The sequence below is a fragment of the Rhipicephalus sanguineus genome, chromosome 1 (genome assembly GCF_013339695.2).
Source record: "Rhipicephalus sanguineus isolate Rsan-2018 chromosome 1, BIME_Rsan_1.4, whole genome shotgun sequence".
In the NCBI taxonomy this organism is placed as follows: Eukaryota; Metazoa; Arthropoda; class Arachnida; order Ixodida; family Ixodidae; genus Rhipicephalus; species Rhipicephalus sanguineus.
The window spans coordinates 330,252,702-330,264,875 of NC_051176.1; the positions used below are offsets into that span (position 1 = coordinate 330,252,702).

Sequence of the window (12,174 nt, forward strand, 5' to 3'; positions counted from 1 at the left end):
TCCTTACTTGAAGGGCATTTCCAGAGTCGGGAAGTCATATTTTCAGCTGGAAAATTTTCCAGTTTCAGTTGGGAAATAATGTGCTAGCAGGAAATTTTCCTGTCTTGAAGTACAAAAACAACTCCAGCTGCATTACAGTGCGCTATACACAAGTGACGTACACAGCGTGGTGTGCATTCATAAGATGATAATCTTCGTCAGACTGTACATAGTGCGCATTTTACAACAGAGATCTAAAGTGACCCGTACGGCTGGGTTAAAAAAAATATCGCCGGAAGAAAACGCACTTTTATTCGACCTTTTCTGTAGATGTGCGTCCGACCGACACGACTTATCTTGCTAATGTAAACGTCCAACTAAAGTTTGGTCATACTGAACCGTTGCGCAAACAGGTAGTGTTCACGGCATAGCGGTTACTTCCCTGCGAAAAGGAGCTTCTTGTTATGAACATTCGCCATTCTCTGCCACGATCGGACAGCGGCGAACTTTGCTAGCTAAAGGCTAAATTGCTCTAGAGAAGCGAACACCGCCGTAAAGAACGCCGCATTGCTAAGTGAAGTCATTTTTGTTGACACCTCAGTAGCATTAGTCTCGTATCTTTTCTTGATGTTTTCCGACGCTATTGCTAAATAGTGACCAACTTTATAATATAAATACTACATTGTGAAAAAGTTGTATTTTTTATTTACATGTAACAGCATTATAATGGTGGCCAATACACCGTATAAATTATCAAGACATCGCGTAGCGCCGTAGCTTCGTACAGCACATGACGGCTAGTCGTGATGCCTTCTTTGCATGTGTCTGCTCGCTAGTGCAGCGAAGTAGCGAGTTTACTAGCGCAACCTGGGCGGCATTAATTAACATGTAATAATTTTTGTTCATTTTCATCCGTGGATAGTGTAACGAGTCAATAGCACATATCGAGTGGTTTTTGGTGCTGTACTATGCGGCGTCTTGATTTCATCAGAGCCGATCGAGGGACACCGATTTCCTCAGCTCTCATTCTTCCATTTGTAGGTAAGTGTTGCACTTATAGTAGGATTGATAGGCGGGCGAGTTGGAACTTATCCATCTTTGCGCAGCGCACGAAATTGACAAGGACACAAGAGAAGAGGACGGGACAAGCGCTGATCTTCAACTGAAAGATTTTATTTGAAAAGACAAATATATATATACAGAAACACACGTGCCACGCAAGATTACACTCGATCAATGAAACGGATTTCTTGCTCCGATAATGAGACTGATGGCTGACTTATACAAACACTATCGCACTTAGCCATGTGGTACGCCTCTGAAATCTCACGTGTGCGTTAATTATGATGGCGAGTGATGATGGACGTTTGCTCAAAGGAAGGCATGCACCCGCAATCCCGGCAGTGGCTGGCGAGGTGAGACGAAACACCCCCCTTCAAAGAATTCGCATGCTCGCGCAGCCGAACATTTATACATCTGGCAGTCTGTCCGATGTAGACAGACCCGCAGGTACAAGGAATCTTATATACCACCCCTTCTGAACACGCGGTGTACTTCTTAACATGTCTGATTGAGCAGGCATTATCACCTGCCCTTGCAACCCCATTTGCGCGTCTTTCAATCTTGCCACACAGGCTGCCCAATTTGATGCCACCCGAAAAAACATCAACCTCATACTGACCCGCAAGTTTCTTTAATCTGTGCGAAATGGAATGTACATACGGAATCACAGCAAACCGTTTTCGGTCGCATTGTGAAGTTGGTATCTGGTTGTCAGATTGCGCATTAGATTTTATTCTCTTTAGCAAACGCTCAGAGGTAGTTGCCAGAAAAGAAGTGGGGAAGCCGGCTGCCATTAGCCGATCACACTGATTCTGGAAGCTTTCGTCTATGGTATGATGACATGATTTTGAGATGGCCGAGAACAAACAGGAGGTGGCAATACCGTTTTTTACAAGTTTTTGAATGGGCCGATGTGAAGTTTAGGAGGGGCTTCACCGATCGTGGAGCGTAAATCCAACAAACATGCTCACTTTTAAATCGCACATTTAGGTCAAGAAACTGGAGTTCATTTTTATGGTTGGGAACTTCGCACGTGAAAACAAGACCATTCCCCCTTTCCCTAAATGCTTTGAGAATGTTGACCATACCATGGATGCCGCCCTCGCTTTCCATGAAGACTAAGTAATCATCTACATACCTAAATATATGTGTGCCCCAACCCTCGAAATCTCGCTCGAGATCGCGGTCTATCCTACTCAACAAAATATCACTGAGAACAGGGGCAACTCTTGAGCCTATGCAGACACCCGAGGCCTGAACAAACAAATCCCCTTGCCATGATACAAATGTAGAATCAAGATAGAAACGGAGAAGTTCAAGAAAACTTTGCACTGATATACCACATTTATCAACAAACCGCGTCTCGTCATTTAGTTCAGTTATGGTTTCCTTAACACACTGCAACAGAAAATTATGCGGTAAAGAATAAAACAAATCTTGGATATCAACACTGAAGGCAGTCATATTTTTGTTCTTGCTGCCCAGGAAATCAACAACCTTTTGCGAGTTGCTAACCAAGAACGGATCTACAACAGTTAACGAGCTTAGGTGGGTCTGTAGATAGCCCGAGATAACATGCTGCCATGAGCCATGCTCCGACACGATTGCCCGAAAAGGAATTTCAGGTTTGTGTGTCTTGGCGGTGAAGAAAACCTGCAAGTGCAGGCTTTTGGAATTCTTCACCAAGGACCGCAGCCGTTCAAGCTTGAGTTCCGACAACAAAGCAAGTGCCTGCTTTTTGACAGATCCCGGCTTGCAGGCGACTGGTTTGAAGTTTTTTTGAATTGCGAGGACAGCCTTATCCTGAAACATGCCCGCAGGCATCACAACGAACGACCCTTCCTTGTCAGACACCAAAAGCCGCAAATTACTGGAGGCAAAAGAACTAACTAATCTTCGCGAATGTTCGTCTCGACTGGGACGCGTATTATGCTTGGAAACCACATCAATGCACTGTTTTAAACACAAGGATCGGTTGGGCTCCGAAACCTGGTTAGCGACAGAATGAGTCATTGCCAATTTTTCCGTGGCAGTGAACGTTCGTTCAAAGGCATGTTTGGGACCGAGCCCCAGAATCTTACGGTCCTTTTCGTCAATGTGAGCGCCTCCAAGAAGTATAACCCGTCCTGTACCTTTGTCCGCCTTTGGTCGAGGTGGTAGCGTCCTTAGAACAGCCCTCCAAAGGAACTCTGTCGCAGCGTCTGTGGTTGAGCACCATTCAGCATATAGCCGCCGCTTGCGACGGTCATTACCATCAGCACCACAACACACCAGCAAACAGTTTTTGAAGTACCGCGCCTGCCGCCACCACTCCGAGCGCAGAAGACGGCACATTCTTCTGGCATGACTGGGAGACGGTTGTAGCCAGCCGCACAACCCCTGAAGATCCGGAGGACACTGCGAGAGCCTGGCATACCACGAAGCAGTCCGTGCACGGCAGATGCAAAACTTGTAAAAAACGGTATTGCCACCTCCTGTTTGTTCTCGGCCATCTCAAAATCATGTCATCATACCATAGACGAAAGCTTCCAGAATCAGTGTGATCGGCTAATGGCAGCCGGCTTCCCCACTTCTTTTCTGGCAACTACCTCTGAGCGTTTGCTAAAGAGAATAAAATCTAATGCGCAATCTGACAACCAGATACCAACTTCACAATGCGACCGAAAACGGTTTGCTGTGATTCCGTATGTACATTCCATTTCGCACAGATTAAAGAAACTTGCGGGTCAGTATGAGGTTGATGTTGTTTTTTCGGGTGGCATCAAATTGGGCAGCCTGTGTGGCAAGATTGAAAGACGCGCAAATGGGGGTGCAAGGGCAGGTGATAATGCCTGCTCAATCAGACATGTTAAGAAGTACACCGCGTGTTCAGAAGGGGTGGTATATAAGATTCCTTGTACCTGCGGGTCTGTCTACATCGGACAGACTGCCAGATGTATAAATGTTCGGCTGCGCGAGCATGCGAATTCTTTGAAGGGGGGTGTTTCGTCTCACCTCGCCAGCCACTGCCGGGATTGCGGGTGCATGCCTTCCTTTGAGCAAACGTCCATCATCACTCGCCATCATAATCAACGCACACGTGAGATTTCAGAGGCGTACCACATGGCTAAGTGCGATAGTGTTTGTATAAGTCAGCCATCAGTCTCATTATCGGAGCAAGAAATCCGTTTCATTGATCGAGTGTAATCTTGCGTGGCACGTGTGTTTCTGTATATATATATTTGTCTTTTCAAATAAAATCTTTCAGTTGAAGATCAGCGCTTGTCCCGTCCTCTTCTCTTGTGTCCTTGTCAATTTCGTGCGCTGCGCAAAGATGGTTGCACTTATATATTTCAAATATGTAGCGAACGTTTGTCCCGAACGCTTCTGTGCTTTATTAAGCGCAATGTCATTGCACATTGGTGTAGTACGCGATGTATATATATGCGCGAAGCGCACATACCCGTTTGTGTAAGGAGTCTTTGCCTCCGTGCAACAAAAATTCGGCAGATCCCGCGTACCGTGGGAATCGATGTCATGCGAAGCATGCGCGGGATTGTGACTGTGGCATAATTTTTCATGATGAGCGAAACGTTAAGGAATGACGCTAGAGAAATGTGGAAGTGGTATAAACATACTCATATGCTGAAGAGTCGCATATATTTTATATAACCAGTTGTTTACAGTTACGTAACGATGCCAACAGCAACATGGGTGTTACCATCACCAGACGCGGTAAGCTGATATGTAGTGCTTATATTCTTCAATACTCGATAGCGCGAATCCGAACAGCACAAAGACGAAACACAAATGCACAGGACAGGCGTTACTCGCAACTAAGCTTCATTTAGGAAAGTTCTCCTGGATATACACACAGCCGAGTGGCACACGCAGGCGCACTGCACGTACGGTACAGTCACGGTTGCAGTTGTTAGAGTTGCGTTACAGTTGTTATGCTTATACTTATGTGTTATGATGGGAACGCACGCACGTTTCACGAACCCGTGTGTATGTGTAGAAGGGGTTCTTGACAGTTCTTGAACAAGGTCATTATCACCGTGATCAGTGAGCAGCAGCAGCTGGACCGGACTTGTTAATCGGATCCGTTCGTGATCGCGGCTACGAGAGGTCTAAGTGTAGTGAAGTGTGAGGTATAGCACAGCTGGTGGAAATCCTGGATGTCTCTTACGATGAAATGATCCATGAGGCCTGCTGTCCTGAACGTGGCAGCGAGGTCTTTTGATGCCCTGTCCACATCCAAGCCGTCTTTCACGCAGTATAAGAACCAGGCCTTGTTGGGTCTTGATAAGTCAATGTTGAAGCCACCGGTAATGATAGAGGCCTGTTTCTCTCGGCAGACTTATTGTAGGAAGCATTGACCCCGGTTCTTGCGTAATCGACGTGGTCCACGTTGCGGACCACGTGAACGAGTGCATGGTAGTTGAGCGTCTTCAAGGGTTGTTCTGTCTTCAGCTTCCTCACTTTCCTTGTGTCCGCCACAGTGGTGTAGCGGTTACGGTGCTCGGCTGCTGACCCGAAGGTCACGGGTTCGATCCCGGCCGCGGCGGTTGCATTGCGATGAATGCAAAATGCTAGATGCCTGTGTACTCTGCGATCTCGGTGCACGCTAAAGAATACCAGATGATCAAAATTAAAGCCCCAACAATTATTATCACTTTCCTTGCGTGTCAATGTGTGCGTTCGCGTTTAATGTGTTGGTTGATACTTTGTATCACCTGTGGCACATACCCGCATAACTTAAACTCTGGTATGCGGGTATGTGCCACACGTGACTGAGAGAAAGGGTTTCATGACGTACGCGACAGGCATTTTGCGTTATTCATGTCATGACCAATGAAACGCGTTCACCATGCACTGATCCCCTGCTATGCCAATTTTGGTATATTAGAAGTTATGGAGACGACCAGGAGAGCACCCAGACGTAGGCGGCTAGATAGATAGATAGATAGATAGATACGTAGATAGAAACGCCCAAAGTGCCTGAGGTTCGCTAAGAAATGATTCGCATTTAAAAAGAATTAACATTGTTGCGCATATGGACGAAAACAACGAAGACCAGGGATTAAGCTTGCCGCTCCGGGTTAGAAAGGGAGAAGACGAGGTGGATATCTCTAACTAGCCGGCCGCTCCTGAGCTCACCCTCACGACGTAATAAACGGCCCCTTCTAGCCTTAACGGTCTATTGCAAGCGTAAAAATATGTTTAAATCTACCTTGTTGAGTGAATTAATGGCTATGCAAAAGTTAGATGTCTGCAGTCGTGATGTGCATGGGCAATCAAACCTTTTATTTTGTTAGATTGCCTGCGCGTCACTGGGGTGCCTTCAACAACACAAACACCACTGTTGTGGATCAAGGCCTTCTGCGGATCTCTGTCCAAAAAGATTCAAAATGTCAAGCAAGGTGAAGCCGGCAAAATGAACTATTTCAAGTGTATACGAAGATTTTTCAAATGAAGTATATTACTTCAAATATACCTTTTTGTGTTATACGTGTTCTTAATGGGATTTTGAAAAAGCTACATCAATGGAACTACAAGCTCCTGAGGGGAGCCAACTGCACTGGAACCAGCAGCTACTGGTTCCGTGGCCTGCTGGTTCCATCGCTTGCTGGTTCCATCGCCTACTGGTTCCATAACCTACTGGTTCCAGTAGCTGATGGGAATGTGCTAATAAACCATCACTACTGGAACCAGTAGCGCAGCCAGGGCGGAAAAGCGTTTGAAGCAATTCAAATATCAAGGAGGGCAATCTCAGCCTCAAAATGCGTCAGTTCCTAAGAACTGTGTTGCAGTCCCTTATCTGGCACAACGTTTCGCATAGGCTGAAAAAAATGGGGAAACGCGCTGGCATCACTGTTCTCTTTTCCTCCCTGGAAAAGCTATCGAAGCTTTGTAAGTTGGTGAATCGATCAGCTGCAAATAGAGTAAGATGCTCTGTGAAACACAAGACGTGCTTTGTTCCTTGTGCTACTGGTGTCGTGTATCTTCTTCCGCTTTGCTGCGGTAAGAAATACATAGGGCAGACCGGAAGGGGCTTGAACGACCGTTTAAGAGAGCATAATAATAATGTGCACAATGCGGTTCAAGGACACCTCGGAATTCACTGCCGCGACTGCGGCTGCGTGCCCCTCTTTGAGCGTTGCGAGGTAATAGCCAAGCACCACTCGCAGGCCACGCGTGAGATAATTGAGGCCTATCACATAAGTAAGTTTGACGGCACATGTGTAAGTTCCCCATCAGTTGCGCTATTGGAAAACGAGATTGCGTATCTCGATCATTTTAAAGCTGTGTACTGGTTTCTAGCTCAATCAATAAGTGACAAGAGTTTTGCTGGCATTGTATCGCAGTGGTTGTTAACTGCACCCTTCTACGCATGCCCATTTTTTTCACATATCTATATGTACATCGCTCCGCTATTAAATCATTGTTGAAAGTCAGCGCTGTGTGTTGTTACCTTCCTCTGTCATTGTCCGTTGCGCTGTTCGTTTATTCAACGCTGGAAGGTTCGGTGGCTACTGTATAAAAGACTACGCGGTCCGCCGATGGTCAGATTATCGAAGGCCAACGCACTGTTCGCCGCCATCTGTGTACAGAGTATATATATATATATATATATAAATATATATATATATATATATATATATATATATATATATATATATATATATATATATATATATATATATATATAGTAGGTCGCTGCCCTATAACGGCCTCTGCAATGAAGGGAGACTTTAAGCCCTGACGAACAGTATGTGAAAAATATGTCACTGGCTTATCGGTGAACACTAATACTGAGTTTCGAGGTCTTGGTTCTGTTTTCCTTGCACAGGTTACATTAAATTTTTTTGAAATAAACTATGCATGTGTGCAAACATACCAGCTTTGCATCATTGAAGTCTTGCGGCTAGTTCTTGCCCCATATTGACTCTGTCGCAAAAATATAATAAATGAGTTTTCTCCTCCAAGCTTACATTGATGTGTTGTTGTGTGTACGCCTTATTTCATTGTGTGCATTTGTTGTAACAGAAGACTTTTCGTGAAACAGCACGTCCACTTGATATCGCAAATATGCGATCTAAGCTGCGGACGTTGCTTCAGCGAGCAAGAACCCAGTCAAGTTAAAACTTGCGAAAGACTGCTGCAGCAAACAAAAAATGCCCCCACCTCCCCGAAGGGAATCGTGAGGAAATGCGAATGCATTTCTTGCGCCGAGAGTACACGGCGCAGTAATTTAATGGCGTAAATTAATGACGAGACGAGGATTTGTACAGTAACTATTTATTTACACATTCATCAGCACCTGTTTGTGTTGTCATTGTACCTGACGGCCATAATCTCAGCCTTGTGGTCGCCGTTGGCGTTTCACAGCGGCGTCTCGAGCACACATTTCGAGAGGCGCCCAGCCAGCGGACGGGAGAGTGGGGCGCAGGGAGGAGAGAGAGCGAACGGCGAGAGAAGGAGCGGCGAAGCACTGCACCCAATGCCACCTAGAAGAGCGGTGCGGAGCCGGCGCGCGCCCGCGCAAACCGCGGTGAGGAGGCGGAGCGCGCGCAGTCACGTGGGGTGTGACGTCGCTGCGCCGTTGCTACAGACGCTCCTCTCCTTTCCTCGCGCCGTTGCTATGGGACGGCGGATTCAGGGTCGCTTATAAAGTGCATTCGCACTTAAAACAAATACCCGACAAGCAGTAGAGTGGCGGCTAGATACCGTGAAAAAACGGAACCGCTTTCTAGCGCTTTCCAGCAGTTGCCTAGCGCAGGGGTGGAGAAGTAGACGAAGCCGGGCTCGCGCCGCCCTTACGATTATGTGCACATGCGCCGCATTTACAGATCTCGCCGGCGCCGCACGAGTCGCCAGCCACTCTCTCGTATGTTCCCTCTCAGAGTGGACAGTACTGTATACAAAAAGCGTGGTTGATCTCTCCCACCGTAAAAAAATTCCTGGCTACGCCCCTGCAAACCAGGGGCGTAGCCAAGGGGGGGGGGGGGGGGTTGGGGGGTTCAAACCTTCCCCCGAAATTTTTCAGTTTTGCTTACGTATATATACACGCACACATACAAACGCACGCACAAACATACATAAAGTATGGTTGAACCCCCCCCGAAAAAAATTTCTGGCTACGCCCCTGCTGCAAACCATGCATGCAGTTACAACCAACAGTACGTGATGATACCCAGTTGATGAGCAGTTCCCGATGAATATATTTCATGCCAGTTCATTATTCTCTGCAGTGCCATGGGCAACGTGAGCCACCACGTGGACTACGTGTCCGGCGTACCGGCGGTGCGGGCCTTCTTCTACTGTGTGTACGGGCTCGTGTTCGCCGTAGGCGTCTCGGGGAACGCGCTCGTGTGCTTCGTGGTGGCCAGGCAGCGAGCCATGCACACTGTGACAAACCTGTTCATCGCCAACCTCGCGCTCTCCGACATCCTGCTCTGCACTCTCGCTGTACCGTTCACGCCGCTGCACCAGTTCGTCGGTGCGTGGCCGCTGGGCTCCGCACTCTGTCGTATGGTGCCATACGCACAAGGCGTCAGCGTGTATGTGTCCTCGTTCACACTCACGGCTATTGCAGTGGACCGATTCTTCGTCATCATGCATCCATTTCGCGGCCGGCTTCGACTGCCCGTGTGCGGCGCACTCATTGGCCTCGTATGGGTAGCCGGGGCACTATTGACGCTGCCTTACGGCCTCTTCATCGGCCTGACAGCCGATGGCGGCGCCTTCTGCGAGGAGCGTTGGCCCTCGGAGCGTAGTCGCCGCGCTTTCAGCCTGTGCACCAGCGCACTCCAGTTCGGCGTGCCGTTCACCGTCATCAGCTTCTGTTACATGCGCGTCTGCTGTAAGCTTCGAGAGCGCGCGCGTGCCAAGCCTGGTGCCAAGTCGATGCAGAAGGAGCAGCTGGAGCGAAGGCGTACGCGCCGCACCAACCGGATGCTCGTCTCTATGGTCGCCATATTTGGCGCCTGCTGGCTTCCCCTCAACCTGTACAATCTGGCCATTGATTTCTCGGTGCGCGCTGCGAGCTGGCAGTTTGCGAACGCCTTTTTCTTTCTGGCGCACGCGATCGCCATGAGCTCCACCTGCTACAACCCCTTCCTCTATACCTGGCTGAATGACAGCTTCCGCAAAGAGTTCAAGGCAGTACTGCCGTGCTTCTGGAGCCGTCGAGCCGAACTACCACCCGTGCGCTATGTATGCAGCGGTGACGCCGTCAAGCTCTAAATTAAGTCATATGCGCTCTCCAAAAGCGCGATGGCGGCAAACAACGTGAATGAAAATGGCCGATGGTTTTACAAAAGTCCGAGACGAGCTCAGGCTTGAGGTCATCATGCAAATGAAAGAGTTTCGGGCCCGCTTTCGCTGGAGACAACTGCGAAAAAAACAATTCGGCACGTGAAATGCGCTATGGCTAACTTTACAGTATTGCTTGAAACACGGATGGACTATAGTACTGCTAGGAGTCATTGTTCTGAGCAGTATGCTTCTTCATGTGGCCGCTCCACTTAGAGGAATGAAACAGGGCACCTAGCTTTTCTTTCTGCGCATGACCAATGACAAAGCTTTTCTTTCTGCGCATTTTTTGTTTAATATTACTGGCGTTTTATACCACATGGACACACGAGCGCGTAACTAAACAAGGACTATGGAAAGACAATGATAACAATTGTTGGGGTTAACGTCCCAAAACCGCGATATGATTCTGAGGGACGTCGTAGTGGACGGCTCCGGAAATTTCGACCAACGGGCCTTTAGCATTCCGCCTTCATCGAAATGCGGCTGCCGTCGCCGGGATTCGATCCCGCAGGTCAGCAGTTGAGCACCATAACCACTAGACCACCGCGGTAGTTTTACAAGAAGACAAGGACAAGTGCCTTATGACGCGCCAGTCCTACTCTTCTCGTAGTCCTTGTTTAGTAACGGGCTCGTATTTCAAACTAACATGAATCACCAACTCACCCAATCAGCCATTCTTTCAGTACATATTTATCGCGGTCATTTCTTTCTTGTTAAATTCGCAATTCAGCTTACTAGCAGGGTTGCCGATGGGTGTATATTAAAGGGAGCCACAACTCAAGCTAAAAGTAGCCGAAGTACCCATGCCATTGAACTTTGTCGCCAAGTACCCAGGTACAGCAGAAGCGGTATTATAACTAGAGTTTTTATTACTTAACAATAAGTAATATAATTTTGAATAAGCTAACACGTAGGAACAAGACCACATTCATGCTTGTAGTGCGTTGCCGGTGGACACGGACCAAGAAACAAGGAAAACAACAACATGTTGCGCATCATCTTGTGTTGTTTTTCCTTGTTTCTTGGTCCGTGTCCACCGGCAGCGCACTACAAGCATGAATACGTACCAACTAGCCCCTGTTGCCGCCCTACTAAAGACCACAGTTTTGCTCCCTCTTGTTTGGTGATAAAACCGATTTATTTATTTATTTATTGATTTGCCTCAAGGCCCGACATTGTAACAGGCTAATTCATGTACATCGGTGGTTAATCACTCGCGAGAGCGTTCATTATCACTAATTGATACTATTTCAGCAGAAGGGAAGGTAATTGCTCACAATTGCTGCGCGCGGTGGAAAAGATTCGCTAAGTGTTTTGGCTTTGCAAAGTGGAATACCTACCTCATAGCGATGAACAACGCGATGGGACATATATTTCGGTGATAGAAAAAAAATTTTTCGTAATGAACGCTATGGTATTATCTTTTATGAAATATGCTCGAGCTGCAAAAATTTCGATGCGCTGATAGAGACGGAAGGGGAAGTCTGGCTTTCATGGCTGTACGGTCGTGCTTAGAAAGAATAAAACGAGCCGAATTATTCTGGTCAAGTTCTTGGGCAGTGATTATTTTTACATGCACAGGCACCCACACTGAAGCTGTGTATTCAAAGTTTGATCATATTCTGGTATTGTAAAGTATTAATCTAACTGAAAACCTCCTGTAAACACGCGGTGAATAGCATTGGAGAGATCGTGTCTCCCTGTCGTACGCCCTTCTTTATTGGGATTCTGTCGCTTTCTTTATGAAGGACTATAGTGGCTGTGGATGCGCTGTAGATTTCTTCCATTATGTTTATATAGGCTTCGTCGATGCCCTGATTCCGCAGTGCTTGC

General features: G+C 47.3%; 1 protein-coding gene across 1 annotated transcript in view; it reads left to right on the plus strand.

Moving 5' to 3' along the window:
* LOC119379538 (prolactin-releasing peptide receptor) overlaps positions 1-11,889 on the plus strand; it is a 77,755-nt gene extending 65,866 nt beyond the window's left edge. Inside the window, exons 2-3 of the mRNA XM_037648831.2 lie at positions 9,276-11,277; positions 11,446-11,889. Of these exons, the coding sequence (XP_037504759.1) occupies positions 9,280-10,269 (990 nt within the window). The 5' untranslated portion in view covers positions 9,276-9,279 and the 3' untranslated portion in view covers positions 10,270-11,277; positions 11,446-11,889. The remainder of the gene's footprint in view (positions 1-9,275; positions 11,278-11,445) is intronic.
* The last annotated feature ends 285 nt before the right edge of the window (positions 11,890-12,174 follow it).